An 18,292-nucleotide genomic window follows, 5' to 3' on the forward strand; every position below is an offset into this window, starting at 1 on the left:
GCTTTAACTTCAGGGAGGTGTTGTCTCTATAGAAAACTGTAGACCAGACTGGGCTAGGCTGCTTTTCCAACACCATGAGACTCAGCCTCATTGAGTGGATTCAATTCAATTTCATGTGTGTTTATTGATGTGGGATTCAGCACCATTGGACCTTTTTCAGGCTTTAGTTTTCTAGCGAACCTTAACTACTTACCAGGTGGAACTTCACTTCCTAACAAAAATGACTAGTTTTTTAGACGTTTAAGATTATGTTTCAGACTTTTCCAATTTTTCTCTTTATTCAGTAACTGGAGCCGCATTATTTTTAAATGGACTTTCCTCAATTTCAGGAATATCTGGTATGGATTCTTCCTTTCATAATGTAGTTTAGGGGAAAGAGCCTTTTATTTAGAGTCCCAAGGCCAGGGTTGTAGTCTTGGCTATGAGACTGAATATCTGAGTGACTTTTAGCAATTCATGTCATTTTCTGGGTCTCTTTCTTCATCTCTGAAATGAAGAAATTGAATGAGGTCAAATTTTTTCTAATTATGGATTGCAATTCATGTGGGTCACAAAACCATTTAATGGGATCTTGACCAGAATAAAAATGAATACAATAGAGTATAAAGAATTATATCTCAGTTAGTACTATTTTATGAAACCTATTTTTTATGCATAAATGTCCCTTTGTAACAGGTTGAGATGTGAACTGTATGCCTTAGTATAAGCCAATGTCAAAACATGTTTGAAAGGCAGTAGGATAGATGAACTTTGAGGACTGCTTTAATGCTCAGGCTCCGGGGAGAAGAAAGTTCCCCTTCGAAGCTCTATGTCAGAGGTCCCCAACCCCTGGGCCACAGACCTGAGGCAGTCTATGGCCTGTTAGGAACCAGGCTGCACAGCAGGTGGTGAGTGGAGGGCCAGCCAGCATTACTGCCTGAGCTCCACCTCCTGTCAGATCAGCAGCACCATTAGATTCTGGTAGGAGAGAGAACCCTATTATGAACTGTGCATGTACGGGATCGATGTTGCATGCTTCTTATGAGAATCTAACTAATGTCTGATGATCTGAGGTGGAACAGTTTTATCCCAAAAGAATCATCCTTATTCCCCCCTACACCAGTCCATGGAAAAATTGTCTTCCATGAAACCGGTCCCTGGTGCCAAAAATGTTGGGGATCACTGCTCTGTGTACTTGGGTGCAGCCTGGTTTGTCTCTGGCTTTTCCAGGAGAGATCAGCCAATGCTCCTGCAGCCACTCATAGCTTGCGGGGTGGGGAGGGTGAGAGTAAGAAAAGGGCCTGAGGGCAGGTGGTGAAACTCCAGTCGGGAGTAAAGAGGGGTGGGAGCCAGGCAAGATCCCCCTGGGGGAAAAACTTGGTTTCTGAGATAGTCTCTGTCTCAGAACATCCCGGCCTCATTGCATTCCCTTCTAGCTTGCCCTGGAGTCCCAAAGTTCAGCCAAACAGCTGGCATTCTCCAGGAGTCAATCCACCTTCTAGAAGCTTCAGAGGCCCCTGGGGCACCTCTTCATGGTGTAGCACAGCATTTCTACGCTTCATTTTTCTATCACACCCTGATTGTTACTATATCTAGCTATATCATCACTTAATATTTACCTAAACCTTTACTACTGTAAGTGAAAAAACTCAGGATCACTTTTTCTCCTAAATAGAAGACAATCATGCAATTAATATAATGAAAGCAAAACAATGTTACGGAATTCCAGCTAGAGCCTGCAGAAATTCAAGCTGGGGCCTGCTGTCTGTGAGTACAATAGATTAGCAAGTTTTAGAGGGATGTTGAAGACATCCCAGCACCTGATGGAGTTTTTCTTGTTGACCAAAGCAGAGGATCGGAAAGGAAATAGCTTTCTCATGGCGATTATGTGCTACTTAAGTACCACCTAAAACCAGATTCTCTGTGGAAATAAGGACTAATGATGGTAAATAACCCAGAGCCTCCATCATCTAACGTGCTAAATGTTTCATGTAGTCTTCACATCGTCCTGTGAAGTCAACACAACCACCACTTTAAAGACAGGTGGGTGAGGTTGAGAGATGGCCAGGTTAAGAGATAGCTGGGTCACCCAGCCTGTCAATGCCAGAGCCTCTATAACCCATCCCCCACAGGGCCTAAGATAGCTTATACCCCATGGAGAACTGAGGGAGCAAGGGGGGCGTGCCTGCCAGTTATTTCCCAACCTTAACCCAATATGACCCTGCTTATCAATGTTGCTCCAGTGAGTTCACTGGGGCAGGGACATGGTGTAGGATTTAAGTGACAGAGAGGAGTAAAGTTTTAGTGAAGGCCCCAGTGGGAGCTGGGGACACCCCTAAGGAAGGCAAGACTGAGATGTGCTGATGCAGGTTCCTGGGGAGGATCTCATTGCCTCTCAACAGAGCATGGGTAGCACCTGTCATCAAGAATACACAAGTTTCCCCATCTCTGGCCTTACTTGGCAAGAGCATGGTTTGTGTGTTGGGGGCAGAGCGGAGGGTGGGGGGGGGGGAATGATACATCAGCAGAAGCAAAGATCCATGTTATGGGACAAAGTCTGGCTTTGCACACTCCAAACCTATGAGACAGTTCACCTGCAGATATGCAAATGCTTGTGATGGAATGTGTCTTCTGCGAGGGTCCTGTATTCTGTAGCTTGATATTGCAAATATTCAAAGGCACAGCCCGGAGGGCAGGCACCTTTGAAAGTGGGTCCCAAAGCAGTGTGGCCACACCTCTCTGAGGCTCCCCCTTTAAAGCCTCAATAGATTAAAAAAAAATCACTGTGAAGAGGCACAGCTCCAGGGCAAACACTGTCACACGGAGAAGGTCAAGAGAGGGTCAGGAAAAAAATAAGAAAATTGAAAAGCCACCTGGAGAGCAGGGCTGTGCCTGGGTCTCGATCAACTCCTCCCTGCCCCACCGTCTCACACCTAGGGTGTCCAGAGGCAAGATGGTGGGAGGGTATGAAGCACAGCCCCCACTTTCCAATCACCCAGAATGCTACTTATCAAAGGGCTTCGACTCCTAGGTGGTGGAGCTGCTGGAAGCCTCAGAGCAGGGAAGGTATAATATGACTAAAAGCTGCTTTAATAAAGCACTGGGCTGAGTTTGAGCTGCACTCTCCATAAATCAGAGGGCGACACCACAGCACTCTCTGAAGATCAGCAAGACAGCGCATTGTGGAGCTGGGGCGGCTCTTAAATCTAATCGACAGCTCTTTGAGCAAAAATACTGCAGTGACTGGAGGACAGGGGTGGCTGCATGCTGGAAAATATCCTAAGGAGCCCGCACATTTCCCAGGTGATAAGAACGCTGAATGGTTCTGAGCCGAGAAACCTTGGAAAACAATTAGCTGGAGAGGCAAGATCACCTGTTGAAATTATGGCCCTGCACTTTACTGCTCCTAATAAATGTTCTGGCAGACTCTCTCCAGCTCAGGGTCCTGGTCTGCTTATACCTTTAACTGTTGGGAGAATTAAGTCATCAAAGTTTCATCTACCTGTCTGACTTCAGCCAGAAGTACAACTTATTTGCCTGGATACCTTTCAAAACTGCTGTCTTCATAGATTATCATTTAATATATAGTGGAACTAACCCAAGGCTGCCTGTTTCTTGCGTCTAAAATGTCAAAATCTGCATTTACACGTTCTGAATTGTCAACATTGCACACACTTTAAATAGTAATCACAACGTAAGCTATAAAGAATGGAAAGAAATTATATTGAGATTTACTTTTAATCTCCACTCTTCATTGGTGTAGCAAGGAGGATAGGCCGTGGACTCCCAGCTGGATTTGAGATCAGAACTGCCATTTTACTGGCTACTGCTGCTTCTTAATCTCTTGGAACCTCAGTTTTCTTGTTTGTAATATACAGACAGTTACCTTATTGGTGTGAAGAGAAAATGAGATAAATATAGGGAAAGTAAGTAGCATAGCTCTTGTATATTCAATAAATATTAGACCCCTTTTCTTTCTAGTGAGGGCTGATGATTTGTTGAGTTTTTCCAGTTCAGTTCTCATGGTGCTTTCCTGGAGCCAATTTTACGTAAACATTCATTTGTGTGAGTGATTTTTCTAAGTACCTAAGTAAGTCCCTAAGTAACTTGTTCTTGTTGGATCTGAAATTCCAAAGGCGAGTTATTTAATTCATTTAAGTCTCTGTTTTCTATAGAGTTTGAGGATTAAATGGGATAAATTATGAAAAATATTTAGACCAGTATCTAGTGCTTACTAAGCAGTGAATAAATATTAGCTATTATTATTACTTACCTACAACCCTCCCTCCACCCCTAGTCACACGTATTTGGGGAGTTTCTGTCTCCACGCAGACGCTTATGTTCTGTTCTTTGTCTGTAAAGCCAATGTCCTTCTTTGCTTGGCCTATTTAGTCTTCCTGTCCTTTAAGGCTATTTCAGATGTCATGTCTTCCATGAGACCTTCCCGACCCTGACTCTGTCTACACCCAAAGTCAAAAGTCAGCCTCCCCCTTGCAGGCTTCCCAGTTATAAGTTACCTCCCTCAAGCACTGATCACTTTCAGCCTTGAGTTCTGGCTCTTTGTGAACACGTTTTTCTCTTCTACTCAACTGTTGGGTCCTTGGAAGTAGAATCCAAGGCTTGTCTATGTCTGGGATCCTCTGCAGCATTTTATAGTGTCTGACATAAGTGTGCATTGGGCTATAATTAAATGTCATTTTATTTTTCTACTTCTTAATTGACTAAATAGGCAGAAGAGCTACAAAGTCAAGGATTGTTAGAATCTAGTTAAAACTGTATATTTATGTATTGTCTCTCTGTCTATAAATAGATACATATATACATCTATCTCCTCTCTCTATATATCTGTATCTAAATCTGTATCTATCTATAGAGAGACAGATAGGATCTTGATCTGTTGCCCAGGCTAGAGTGCAGTGGTGTGATCATAGCTCACTGCAGCCTCGACCTCCTGGGCTCAAGCTATCCTCTGGCCTCAGCCTCCTGAGTAGCTGGGACTACAGGTGTGGGCCATCATGCCTGGCTAGTTTTTAAATTTTTTGTAGAGACAAGGTCTCATGTCATGCAGGCTGGTCTCAAACTCCTGAGAAGCCATCCTCCCGCCTCAGCCTCCCAAAGTGCTAGGATTACTGGTAAAAGTCACTGCAGCTAGCAAAACTGTATTTTTTATGATGCCTCACATTCATTATTATACAGCAAACTTAGTATTTGGGTTTGTGTGGGGATTGTTGGTAACAACCAAATATAAAGGTTCAAGTTGAAGCAATGATTTTTCAAATGGTTTTAAAATGTTAGGCCGGGCACAGTGGCTCACACCTATAATCCTAGCACTTTGGGGTGGATCATGAGTCAAGAGATTGAGACCATCCTGGTCAACATGGTTAAACCCTGTCTGTACTTAAAATACAAAAAAATTATCTGGGCATGGTGGCGTGCACCTGTAGTCCCAGCTACTCAGGAGGCTGAGGCAGGAGAATTGCTTGAACCCAGGAGGTGGAGTTTGTGGTGAGCTGAGATCGCGCCATTGCACTCCAGCCTGGGTAACAAGAGCGAAACTCCATCTCAAAAAAAAAAAGAATGTTGACCGCTGAAGCATCTCTCTGAGACTTTCATAGGACTTGAGTCATCTTTAACCATGACAAAGGACATTTGAAAGTCCAGTGATTGGGAAGGCACAGGGTTGAGGCACACTGGCCACAGGCTAAGGAGGGATCTTTTTATGCAATCTGGGATGTATCCTTTATACTGCAAAGCAGGAAGTCCGCTCAGGAGCTCACACAGAATGCCTGGAATATAGTAGGCTCTCAGAAATACTTAACAAGGAAAAGAAGTTTAGCTTTCGTTTTCCGCTGTGTAGCCCTGGATTGCCTGGTTGGCTTATTTATGCCTCAGTTTCTTCAGCTATAAAAAAATATATAAACCTGATGTTCTTTGTGTGAGAAGCAAAATTTACTGTGATCATGCAACATGCAGCATGTAAGGTAAACAATAGAATAAATATGGCCACTAAAAAGAAATCTCGGTTACCAAGACACTTACAAAGTAATCTCTAGTTTCTTTGGAATAAATACCTTTCATTACATCTTTTTTAAGTACTATTGTATGGAGGACTCAGTTTCTTTATAGGAAGTCAGGGAATCATTCCAACTCACCATCTACAGTTGTTGAAAGGTACTGGTAATACAAGTGATTGCAAAGCACTTGCCTAAAATCCAAGGAGTTGTACAATAATAATAGTAATCACCTGTCACTAAAAGTATTTCCATCTTAGTAGGTTGTAAGTAATACATTTTCGATTTGCTCAAGTCTCTCTTTACTCTCTAAATAATGCATTACCTATTGCATTTACAATCTCCTGGCCTGGTTCTTCGTGTTTTAAATTAGAATCTGGCCTACCCACGTGAGCTAACACCTTTCACCTCAAGAATAATACCAGGCGATCTTTAACGGCAGGACTTTGAGATTTACAGCTTGAGCTTCGAAGTGGAACGTCAGCAGTGTAACAATTCAGGAAAAGAATCCTCACACCTCATTTCTTCATTCAAATGAATTCAACAAATATTTCTTGAGCATATAGTCAGAGTCAGGCAGTGTGTTACAAATAAGGTACACCTTAGAAGGCCACACAGATGTAGAAACTAATTATTCTAATACAGGTAGTAAAAGTTTTATTGAGAATCTGCAGAAAGCATCTCAGTAACATATAGGGTAGAATTACCAACTCTGCCTCGGGAGGAGGGGTGTGGAAGGTGTTTGGGTTGGTAGAGTTGCGGATAACTGAGCCTCTCCTAGCAAGTTGAAACAGAAAGGAATTTAATGTGGGGAGTTAGGTGTTTATGAAATTGTTAGAAGGGTTGGAGGAGCAGGCTCTAGGTAGTGTTTCCAGGAATAAGTCTCAGAAAAACATTACAGAGCTGGCCCACGGAGAAAGTTGCTACTTTCAAAAATAAAGTCAGAGATTCTGGACAATTTTTAAAAGAAATACTTCTCCTGGCCAGGCACAGTGGCTCAGGCCTGTAATCCCAGCACTTTGGAAGGCCAAGGTGGGTGGATTGTTTGAGCTCAGGAGTTCGAGACCAGCCTGGGCAACATAGTGAAACCCCATCTCTACAAAATATACAAAAAAGTAGCCAAGCCTGTAGTCCCAGCTACTTGGGAGGCTGAGGTGGGAGGATTGCTTGAGCCTGGGAAGCGGAGGTTGCAGTGAGCCATGATTACACTGCTGTACTCTAACCTGGGCAACACAGTGAGACCCTGTCTCAAAAACAAAAAAAACCAAATGACTCCTCCGTCTTGGTGGTGTATGCTTTGACCACATATCCCCATTCCTCTCTCTCCTAACTACCCAAGTCTCTGGTAACCACCATTCTGCTCTGTCCTGCTATGAGAGCAGCTTTCTAAAATGCCACATGTGAGTGAGAACATGCAGTGTTTGTGTATTTGTCTTTCTGTGTCTGGCTTATTTTGCTTAACATAGTGTTCTCCAGGTTTAGCCATAGTGTCACAAATGACAGGGTTTCTCTTCTTTTATGGCTGAATGGTACTTTATATGGTCTGGCTCTGGGTCCCCATCCAAACCTCATCTTGAATTGCACTCCCATAATTCCCACGTTATGGGAGGACCTGGTGGGAGATAATTTGAATCATGGGAGCAGTTTCCCATATACTGTTCTTGTGGTAGGGAATAAGTCTCATGAGATCTGATGGTTTTATCTGGGGTTTCTACTTTTGCATATATTTCTTATTCTTTCTTGCCGCCGCTATGTAAGAAGTGCCTTTCACCTGGTAGTATGCAGTAAGCAATAGCACAGCCGACCCTGCTTAAAGTACCCTCTTTGCCCACCCTGCTTTGTCCTATGGATCCTCATTCATCTCACAAGTCCGGCTCAAGCCACGTGCTACCAGGGTACAGAGCTGTGAGAATGTATGTCCAGGTCACATGGATCAAAGTCATTAGAAATAATGTTAGTACAAGATGTAAACTAGGAGCAGTAAGGATGGAGGCAAGAGAGGCACAGGGGTTTTGGATTTTTGACTTTAAGCTGTAAGTAGTAGGAAGCAACAGAAAGGTATTATGGGGTGTGTGTGTGTGTGTGTGTGTGCATGCGTAATGGGGACAGGGGTTAATTTTCCTTGACTGCTGGGTATGTTACTACCATAATGTACTGGGAAATAACAACTGGCTCTCCAGAGGGAAGAAAAAAATACCCTGATTTGTCAGATATGCCAATTCCTGTGTTGTAAATACTCGCAACATATCCCGTTTCTAGCTATCCCCATGATACCACTGAATGTGAAGTTGGAACTAGATGCATACAGTTGGCTCTTGGAAGCTGGCACCAGTGCTTCTATACAGTAAGTCCTCACTTAACATACTCAGTGGGTTACTGAAAACTGCAGCTTTGAGTGAAGTGATGTTTATTGACACCAGTTTTACGCTAGGCTAACTGATAGAAGCAACAGTTAAGTTCCTATGGCATACTTCTGGTCACAAAAACATCACTAAACTTCAAAATAAAGACCCAGAATACTTCTAATATTTCACATGAAAATACATGTGAGCTATACATACATTGAAGAAAGGTTGATAAGGTCAAATAAGAAAACAATTTATCCATTTTTTGGAGAATCAGTGAGTAATGGCAGTGGGTTAAATCAAGGAGTAAATGTTTACAAAGTGAAAATTGTAAGGAGCACCTCCTGCTACCATGCAGTTCAAAAACAATCACAGATATTGCAGGCTCACTGAGCGCTTTTGTACCGCATGGTTTACTGTGTATTTGCATAATTATTATTTACTTTACAAATTTGTATTTTAGATTATTTTGTATTCATTTGTCCAGTCATTTTTCTTTCTTGTTTTTCCTTTTTTTTTTTTTTTTTTCGTTTTTAGTCAGGGTCTTGCTCTGTCACCCAGGCTGGGGTGCAGTAGCGAGATCTCTGCTTACTTCAAACTCTGCTCCTGGGTTCAAGTGATTCTTGTGCCTCAGCTTCCCACGTAGCTGGGATTACAGGCATGTGCCACCATGCCTGGCTAATTTTTGTACTTTTATTAGAGATTGGGTTTTACCATATTGGCCAGGCTGGTCTTGAACACCTGGCCTCATGTGACCTGCCTGCCTTGGCCTTCCAAAGTGCTGGGATTATAGACATGAGCCACCGCGCCTGGCTTCCAGTCACTTTTCAACCCACTTACTATCAGTTCAGGGTCATGGTGGCTGGAGCCTATGTGGGCAGCTCAGGGAACAAGGTGGGAACCAGCCCTGGCCAGGACGCCCTTCCATTGTAGGGAGGACTCACACACGCCCACACTCATTCACACTTGGACTATTTAGGCATGCCATTTAACCGAATGGACGCATCTTTGGGAAGTGGGGAGAAACTGGAGTATCCATAGACGTCCCACGCAGACATGGTGAGAATGTGCTAACTCCACACAGACAGTGGCCCTGGCCAGGATGCAATTCTTTTCCTAATCAATGTTATAATGACCCAACATTGAGCGAAACGATGTTATTTGAGGACCTGCTGTCTATGTCATGTGAATTAAAACAACCCTATAAGGTGAAGAGCAGTTCCACTTCACTAGTGATGCTAGAGAGATAATAAGTATTTGATTCAAGATTATGCAACCAGTCAGTAGTTGAACTATGTTTTAAATCCATGCCTACCTGTTTTCAAAGCCAACTTTTTTTTTTTTGTAAGAAAACATGCTGCCTCCAGAAGAGTAATATCGTCAGATTGCTACTTCAGAAAAATTCCTAGGCAGGTATATAGAGCATGGATTGGTGTTGTAGTGAAAGAGCTCTAGAGCATCATGAATGGGTGTGTATGTGTTCCAGTATAACTTTATTTACAGAAGCAGGGGACAGGGCTGGAGGTGGGGAGATCACATTGAAGGCTATCGAAGAGGCTGGGTGAGAAGTGATGAGGCTGAGCCCAGGCACGTCATGGTATCTTGAAGCATAAACATATTTGATGGAATTGCAGGACAGAATGTTGGCCTTCCATCTCATTACATGGGAATGGGTAGGAGGAAGGGGCAGAGTTATGAATGGGAAATCCAGGATAATTTCCAGGTTTCCAGTTTTTCACTGTGAACTTTGTTTATATTTTGGCCAGGGCAGAATTGTGAGAAGCAGGTTTCTTTGGAGAAAGCTTGTTTTCAGTGTGGGCATGTTATGTTTAAAGGCTTTGCAGGACATCCAAATGGGAACGTGGAGTGGAAAAGCAGAAACAAATGAGCTCAGGGCACAGATATGAGCTGGAGCAGTCAGTAGTTTCGGCCAAAACCTTGGCTGTGGATGGGCTTACCAAGAGTATGGGGAGGTCTGAGAATAGGCCAGGGGAATAAAGGAGCTGGGGAGTGACAGGGATGGTCTCAAGGAGAACTTTCTAGAGATAAGAGTGATTCCAACAACAGATAGTGGTGGCCAGTTTTAGATGTTGCCGTGGATGCTGTGATGGGCTGCTCGAATCCCACTTCAGGAAGGGACTCTTTTCCAGCTGTTTTGAGTACTGTCCAAAGATGGGCCCAGCTGTCAGCTTTCTTTGGGTTTGCCTCAACTGAAGAAAACTGCCAAATCCTAGCTAGATCTGTCTTCTTTGCAGAGGTAACCTGTATCTACTAATCAATGGTGCTATAAAGGCTCAGCTCCCTTGTCCCAACTGGGGACAGCTCTGCAGGGCCATTGCTGCTCCCACTGTGAGGCGGCTGAGGCCTAAGCTGGAAGTGCACGACAGCTTAGCTGCTTCCTCTGCCCAGTCCTGTTTCCCTCCCTTTTAAGGCATTGAAACCTAAGTTACTCCTCAGTACACATCCTGTTTGAGAATCTCCCTCCCTCTCAGCATCTGCTTCTTGGGGAGCCCAGCATCCCAGGGATGCTCTCGTTCCTTTTGTTCTTTGTCCTCTTGCTGTTTTGAACATTGCTACCGAGCTACTGAATGTTACTGTTCAAGGGTGAGCAGGCCCAGACCCACCTATTCATTCATCAGATCCTAAAGCAAGTTTGTCCAACCCACAGCCCAGATGGCTTTGAATGGTGCCCAACACAAATTTGTAAACTTTCTGAAAACATTATGAGTTGTGTTTTTACAATTTTTTTTTTTTTTTTTAGCTCATCAGCTATCATTGGTGTTCATGTATTTTATGTGTGGCCCCAGACAATTATTCTTCTTCCAAAGCGGCCCTGGGAAGCCAAAAGATTGGACACCCCTGCCTGAAAGCAATCCAGGACTCTGTCTTAATGACTGAATAAAGCTTTATTTTAATGTAAAATATGACAAAAATTTATATACTCATATATAACAACTTCCAAAATGTTTTCTGTGGTACAAATGAGATCATCTGAAAAAGTCTGTAAAGAATTCATCCTCCACCCCCATATGCCAAAATATGATTTCACATAATTTATCTTCGGAACTTATAAACAGACTGGGTATCACAAAAGCACAGGAAACACCAGAAAAAGTGACAGTATGAACAACAGGTTTTGTTTTAGGTTCTAGTAGTAAGCAGCCCTGCAGATGGAACAGGAGAACACTTTCTGAAGGAGCCAAGTCAGGAGTCAAGCCAGAAGAGTCTTTGGGTTGGTGCATTTCCTGTAGCCAAGCTTGTCTTTAAAAGTTAGGCTGTGTGTGATTCTATGACTATTTAAGGACATGAAGGAGAACGAGTTTCACTTAGAAGTCACAGCTGCATGTGAGATTCTAGGCTTATTTTAGATATCTAACATTTTCTTCCCTCCTTTTTATCAGAAAGGTGACTTTGTAGGGATACCTTATGGAGACTCTTCTTTCTGTTCTTGCTGTGGCATCATTTCCAGCTAAGTCGGCAGGAACTGGGAGTGCAGAGAAATACTCCTGTGACTGTTTCTGAGTCCAAATCCCTCCTACCTAATTGCACTAAGACCAGTCTTTCTGCTGCTCATGGACTCAGAAAGCAGTAGGGTATCCGCCCAATTTAACACCAATTTGAAGGCCATTCATTGTAGGTTTCAGAGTTTAATGCCAATGGGAATTGTACAGATACACATTCAGACCCAACTCTTTCGATCTCTCGACCCTCCTGAAGTGCTACAATGTTCCTCCAAAGAAAAGGAATGCAGTGGTTACAGGTTTGGGGAAATAAATACTCTATAGGCTTGATATTTGTGCATACCAGGGAAAAGAGAAATGAGCTTCATGCGCCTCTTAATGGTTTTAGGTGGATTTTCTTCAGAAGATCACTTTAGTTCAAGAATTTTAGGAATCTTTGGAAGGGATAATGAGTCATGTTTTAATTTGATTGAGTTGGTGGAAAACTACAGCTACAGGGAAGCCTCAGTGTTCTTCCCCATCAGGATCCATGGGTGACAGTCGGTCTGAGAACCCCGACCAATGCTCTTAACATGTTTACTCCGTGCTATCCTGTGGGAGTCAACACATACATACCTACAGATCTAAGAATAATGAGCTTATGAATAATTTTTTTTGAAGTTTTGTTTGCTATTAGGTTATGATTTAAGAAAATGTTCCTGTTTCTGAGCTTGTCTTTCATCCTCTAATTTGATATTGTGAGGAAATGATATTATGCCAACAGTGGGAGTGCCACACCCGATGGCATAATGGATTCTTGGGAGGCTGTTTCTCTCCCTTGTGGAACACTAAATTCTCCTACATCTAAAAGTTTTCAGTGGTCTGTCCTCTTTCATCTCTCTATTCCTGCAAAAAGGGAGAACAATAGGGCTTCTTAAACTATCTAGTGACTCGAGGGCAAACCTCATTTCGAGGCCTTCGTGACCCAGCAGTCAGATCTGCAGCCAAGTGTATGTATGGTGACTGGGTTTGGAGCCCGATGTGCCACTCTGTTCCAGGGTGGGTATTAGTGTTCTGAGTTACAAGGAGACACCGGATTGAGTTTTCCCAAGGCCGTAAATAAATTGGGAGCTATGTCCTGCTCCCAGGCACCTTACTGATTATAGCCTGGTCTTCTAAATACTCTAAAAACCTGTTCGCCTAAATGCTGGGAAAGAGTCCTGTAACCTCTGGGTGGTAACAATTGAAGGGTGAGTACACAGGCATTTATAAATCTTACATTTGAGCTGTTAATTGTTGCTTGGCTTGATGGATCCTCTGTCACAAATATAATGTTAGCTTCTTTCAGGCAGGATCAAATGGAGCATGTGTTATACTTCAAGCAAGGAAAGAAAACTGTTGCAATCTAGTTTTTGTTCACTTTAATAGTACCTTCACATCAGTGGCTGCCACTCAGGATTAGCAACTATTTTATTGACTTTGTATACAACACAAAACCCAGCTTTGGAGCAGTTTATCCTAAGCCTGTGTGCAGCAGGTACTGCACACTACGATGGCAACACCGCAGGTGAAAACATGGGCACTCTTCCTGCAAAGGCCACTCCTCCAAGACACAGGAGTCTCACCTTACACCATCACACCTGGCTGCCCCTCAAGTGGCCTAGGCTTAATCCAGAAGGAACGTTATGGCTTGGTTATGTTTAGTAATCTAGAGTAGTTTGGCTAAAATATGGAACATACTGAAGAGCTGCTGGTTTTTAACGCTTCAAAAACAGGTTACACGTCCCTCATGTTATCATTTTCTTCTTTAAGGTTCATTTAGCTTGAGGGGCAGGTAGCACTCAGCAGGTCAGAGGGAAACCCCACAGCTCCCCTGCACTCCACCTTCAGGTGAGCAGGGCCTGAGATCCTCAACCACTTTGAACAAATTGCCAACAATCTAAAGGTGCCTGGCTGAAGAGGGATGACAGAACAGAGACAGAAAACTTGATAGTCTGTTTTCAAGAGGGCCATAGTAAACTGCAGTTTATAACATAATATCTCAAAGTCCAGGAAGTAACACTGTTTACATCTAAAACTAGCAGTTGTATCATTCTTGGTAACAGAACTCTATTTTAAGTTAAAAAGATAAGAGTAAACTAGGGTAGAGCGATGTCCTATGTATTCAATAAGAAGACTTTAATTTATTAAATTGAGTCAGAGGCATGCTAATCTCAGCCAAAATAGATCTAAATTAAACTCAAGACTTTTTTTTGGAGGGAATAAAGAAGGAGTGTGAAAAGGCTTTAAGTATTTTGAGTCACTGCCCAGTTGAAAACAATGCTCAAGTTTCGCTGTCTTCCACAGTCTTTGGCTTGAGTTTGCATTTGGGTCAGGTTGTATGTTTTAGGGGTTTTAGTTTTCATAGAAAATTATGGCAAAGCCCAAAAAACATGGCGATGCGTTGGTTCTGCTTAGAGGGTGGGGTTTCAGCTTTTTAAAGCCATAACACTGTCCTTTTCCAATTGGAGGCCTTGGCCCTGCCCTGACTTTTGTTAATGAAACATAGCAAATGCAGGTAGATTTAGTCTTAATGCCTTTTCTCCCTTTCCCTCCATTTCCCCACTATGCATCAAAGTCTTCAGAAAGCATTATTAATCTTTCATTCTCCATACTGGCAATCACGTGTGTTCAAACCACCCCCCCTCCACCCCCACCAACACACACACACACACACACACACACACACACACACCCTCATTCACTTCCATCTAATGCCTGCTGGTCATCAGTTTCCAGAGGCCACAGTCACCTCCTCACTGTCCCCGAATGCAGATGGTTACTGCTTGGCACTAAGTCTGGACTTGGCATTTCCAGGGCACTGCCTCCTGTGCGACCTACCCAGTAGATCCTCTTTTTCCCAACTATACTTAGCCCTCAAGTGGGAACCTTAAAGTAGAGACCCCAGTTAAAGTAAATTATAGGCAGGAGATTTGGGGCTGACTCTGAAACCAGGTATCTCCATACCTGGAATGCGGGGCGGAAGAAGGTGAGGAGCATGAGATGTCCAACCTTCTTAGCCTGATCATACTGGTCCTTGGAATATATTCCTTCTGGAAGCTCTGACTAGCAGTGCACATTCTCCCAGGACTAATACTGCATTTTACCATTTTTCATATCAAAAGTGAGGAAACGTGAAATGTTTATCAAATGAGTGGTATCAGGAATCTGAGAAATTCTGCAAATAAAGAAATGCAGTCTTTCTCTTGGTATAAAATATTTCAAGATCACTAGTCATGTTTGCTGTTGTTTTCTGAGTAAAAAAACCCTATACTCACTCAAGATGCCTCTCTCTCTGTCTACTCTGCCACTCCTTAGACTTAACAGCTCTAATAAGGGGGCTGAGGCTCCATCTCTGAGCGGGTAATGCTGTCTGGCAGACTGCCTTTGGACCACCAATCCCATAGAGGGGGTGTCCCCGTGTCTGCACATCAGCACAGGTTATCTAGCCCGGGAGGCACCCCGGAGTAGAGCTCCATTGTTAGCTGTTTGTGTGTTCAGTTGCCACTCTGATTGATATGAACAATTCTGCAAGTGTTTCAGATATCAAGTAGTTTTGTTTTTATGGCCCCACATTTAGTCTTCCTTCTGATTTTTTCCCTCCCCAATCCCCTTCCCCTTCTTTTTCCCTCTGATTAGCAGTCAATCGTTACAACCTCAGTGAGAAACAGCTAATCAATACCACGGAGAATTCCTAACAGAAGGAGGTCTTCAGGTCTAGAAGGGGCAAAGGTAGTGTAGACACCTTCCTTTCTGGGCTGGGCTGGCCTTGGTGGCATTCAGCTATACGGCTGCAGTCATGGGGTTCTTCTGCCGGGAATCCTGGGTTCGGTAGGGGTACCGGTCTGGGCTGCCCCCACGGGGCCCTGGTCTTCCTGTTTCCTGATAGGCTGGCATTCTTTGGTGCTGAGGAGGGGAAGGTGGAACATCTTGTCGAAAGGGTCCCTTGTGCTGGGGGGCTGTTGGGGGTGGGTAGTGCTGAAGATACTGGAGATCTGCCACCCTCAGCTCTGCGGGGCGGGGATAGCTCCCTTTGGGAGGGTGCATAGGATGAGACCCTGGGTAATAGGGAAGCTCCCTTTCCTTGTAGATCCCCCGAGGTGCTGCTGGTAGATAGTCTACAGGATCTGTGGGTCCTCCCCTGAAAAGAGAAGAAGAGACACGTCAGTAGCAACTAAGCAGGCTTCAGCCTCCTGTGCAGTTTGCTGTAGCCACTGACTAGATCTGGCCAATGGGATGGGAGCAGAAGTGATGCGTGCCCTTAGAAGAGAAGGGACCTTCTTCCCTTCTCTCTTTCCTGTTGGCCATTGGAAAAACCATCTTAGGCCACAAGGTGAAAACCACATGCTACAAGAGGCAGAGCACTAAGAGGGTGAGAGCCTGGGTCCCTGTTGCCATGGAGCCACCATGTCAATCAGGACTGCTTCCCTTCAGGTAAATGCATGAGAGGAAAATACAATTCTATCTTGTTTATACCCTTTTCGGTGTGCCTTTATTATAGTAACCAAAAGTTTCCTAAACAAGGCAGTCAGTTTGCCTCTCTTAGGGCTGTGGTCATTAGTTCCCTCCCATTTTCTACCACCATACCTAGGACAGGCTGGGCTGAAGTCTATTCTAGATATGGCTATAGAAATGTTCAGGTTATTTGCAGTCAAAAAGTTTCTGTGGACTGCACTGGCTTTTCTAAGTCTGTGAGGTGCTCTTTTAATGGGCCGTCATCTTGGTCTAATTCTGGTTGGCTGCTGTTACATCCTGCTGTGGTTTCTTATGTCCCTCTCCTCCCCAAACTCTCTACAGTCCTTAGAAAAAGGCCCAAGCCCAAGAGCTTTTTTGTTTTGTTTTTGAGAGGGAGTCTAACTCTATCACCCAGGCTGGAGTGCAGTGGTGCCATTTCAGCTCACTGCAACCCCTGCCTCTTGGGTTCAAGCAATTTGCCCACTTCAGCCTCCCAAGTAGCTGGGACTACAGGCACCCATCATCATGCCCAGTTAATTATTTTTTTTTATTATTATTCTTTAAAAGTTCTGGGGTACATGTGCAGAATGTGCAGGTTTGTTACATAGCTATACACATACCATGGTGGTTTGCTATATCCATCACCACGTCATCTACATTAGTTATTTTTCCTAATGCTATCCCTCTCCTAGCCCTCCCAACCCCAACAGTCCCCAATGTGTGATGTTCCCCTCCCTGTCTCCATGTGTTCTCATTGTTCAACACCCACTTATGAGTGAGAACATGCGGTGTTTGATTTTCTGTTCTTGTGTCAGTTTGCTGAGAATGATGGTTTCCACCTTCATCCAGGTCCCGCAAAGGATATGAACTCATGTTTTTTATGGCTGCATAGTATTCCATGGTGTATATGTGCTAAATTTTCTTTATCCAGTCTATCATTGATGGGCATTTGGGTTGGTTTCAAGTCTTTGCTATTGTAAACAGTGCCACAATAAACATATGTGTGCATGTGTCTTTATAATAGAATGATTTATAATCCTTTAGGTATATACCCAGTAATGGTATTGCTGGGTCAGATGGTATTTCTGTTTCTAGATCCTTGAAGAATCACCACACTGTCTTCCACATGGTTGAACTAATTTACACTCCCACCAACAGTGTAAAAGCATTCCTGTTTCTCCACGTCCTCTCCAGCATCAGTTGTCTCCTGATTTTTTAATAATCATCATTCTAACTGGCATGAGATGGTATCTCAATGTGGTTTTGATTTGCATTTCTCTGATGATCAGTGATGATCTTTTTTTCATATGTTTTTTGGCTGCATAAATGTCTTCTTTGGAGAAGTGTCTGTTCATATCCTTTGCCCACTTTTTCATGGGGTTGTTTTTTTCTTGTAAATTTGAGTTATTTGTAAATTCTGGATATTAGCCCTTTGTCAGATGAGTATTTTTTTCCCATTCTGTTCATTGTCAGTTCACTCTAATGATAGTTTCTTTTGCTGTGCAGAAGCCTTTTACCTTAATTAGATCCCATTTGTCTATTTTGACTTTTGCTGCCATTGCTTTTGGTGTTTAGTCATGAAGTCCTTGCCCATACCTATGTCCTGAATGGTATTGCCAAGGTTTTCTTCTAGGGTTTTTATGGCATTATGTCTTATGTTTAAATCTTTGATCCATCTTGAGTTAATTTTTGTATAAGGAAGGGATCCAGTATCAGCTTTCTGCATATGGCTAGCCAGTTTCCCCAGTACCATTTATTAAATAGGGAATCCTTTCCCTGTTGCTTGTTTGTGTCAGGTTTGTCAAAGATCAGATGGTTGTAGATGTGTGACATTATTTCTGAGGTCTCTGTTCTGTTCCATTGGTCTATATCTCTGTTTTGGTACCAGCACCATGCTGTTTTGGTTTCTGTAGCCTTGTAGTATAGTTTGAAATCAGGTAGTGTGATTCCTCTAGCTTTGTTCTTTTTGCTTAGGATTGTCTTGGCTATGCGGGCTCTTTTTGGTTCCATATGAAATTTAAAG

General features: G+C 43.3%; 1 protein-coding gene across 3 annotated transcripts in view; it reads right to left on the reverse strand.

Moving 5' to 3' along the window:
- The window catches only part of PARD3B (par-3 family cell polarity regulator beta), a 1,134,301-nt gene that overhangs the window by 5,548 nt on the left and 1,110,461 nt on the right, over positions 1-18,292 (reverse strand). For 2 of the 3 annotated variants that reach the window (XM_012446125.2, XM_064373119.1), the window contains one exon: positions 11,223-15,955. The exons of the other annotated variant lie outside the window; for it this stretch is intronic. In XM_012446125.2, coding sequence (XP_012301548.2) covers positions 15,598-15,955 — 358 coding nt within the window. In that variant the 3' untranslated portion in view covers positions 11,223-15,597. Of the gene's footprint in view, positions 1-11,222; positions 15,956-18,292 lie in introns of those variants that run through there. 3 annotated transcript variants of the gene reach the window in all.

This window comes from Aotus nancymaae, unplaced genomic scaffold (assembly GCF_030222135.1).
Source record: "Aotus nancymaae isolate 86718 unplaced genomic scaffold, 86718_ANA_hifiasm-v0.15.2.pri h1tg000008l, whole genome shotgun sequence".
Classification (NCBI taxonomy): Eukaryota; Metazoa; Chordata; class Mammalia; order Primates; family Aotidae; genus Aotus; species Aotus nancymaae.